Source organism: Gavialis gangeticus, unplaced genomic scaffold (assembly GCF_001723915.1).
Source record: "Gavialis gangeticus isolate Ggan-Ray unplaced genomic scaffold, GavGan_comp1, whole genome shotgun sequence".
Lineage (NCBI taxonomy): Eukaryota > Metazoa > Chordata > Crocodylia > Gavialidae > Gavialis > Gavialis gangeticus.
Genome location: NW_017729018.1, coordinates 12,038,819 through 12,039,235, shown reverse-complemented (window position 1 = coordinate 12,039,235; position 417 = coordinate 12,038,819). Strand labels below are relative to the sequence as shown.

Here is a 417-nt window from a genome sequence, read left to right as displayed (position 1 = left end):
TGCTTCGGTCTCCTGGGGGTCAACGGTGCTGGGAAGACGTCCACCTTCAAAATGCTGACAGGGGACACCAAAGTGACACTGGGGGACGCCCGGCTGAAGGGGCACAGGTGGGCGTGGGGGGCTGAAGGGGAGGGCTGTTGGTGGGGGGGATGAAGGGCGCAGGCTGGCATGGGGGATCCAGGCTTTGGAGGGGTGCCCTGGGGTGAGGGGAGGGCCCAGGCGGGGGCCCCGTCCGCGCTGCTCCGACGGCCCCGTCGCTGTTGCCCCGCAGCGTGCTGTGCGACATGCAGGCCGTGCACCAGAGCATGGGCTACTGCCCCCAGTTCGACGCCATCAACGACCTGCTGACGGGCCGGGAGCACCTGGAGTTTTACAGCCGCCTGCGGGGGGTCCCGGAGGACGAGGCCCCCAGGGTAA

General features: G+C 69.3%; 1 protein-coding gene across 1 annotated transcript in view; it reads left to right on the top strand.

Moving 5' to 3' along the window:
* Window positions 1–417, top strand: part of ABCA7 (ATP binding cassette subfamily A member 7) — a 47,583-nt gene that overhangs the window by 43,961 nt on the left and 3,205 nt on the right. Inside the window, exons 40-41 of the mRNA XM_019513158.1 lie at window positions 1–107; window positions 272–417. The exon at window positions 272–417 is cut by the window's right edge and continues 56 nt beyond it. Coding sequence (XP_019368703.1) covers window positions 1–107; window positions 272–417 — 253 coding nt within the window. The remainder of the gene's footprint in view (window positions 108–271) is intronic.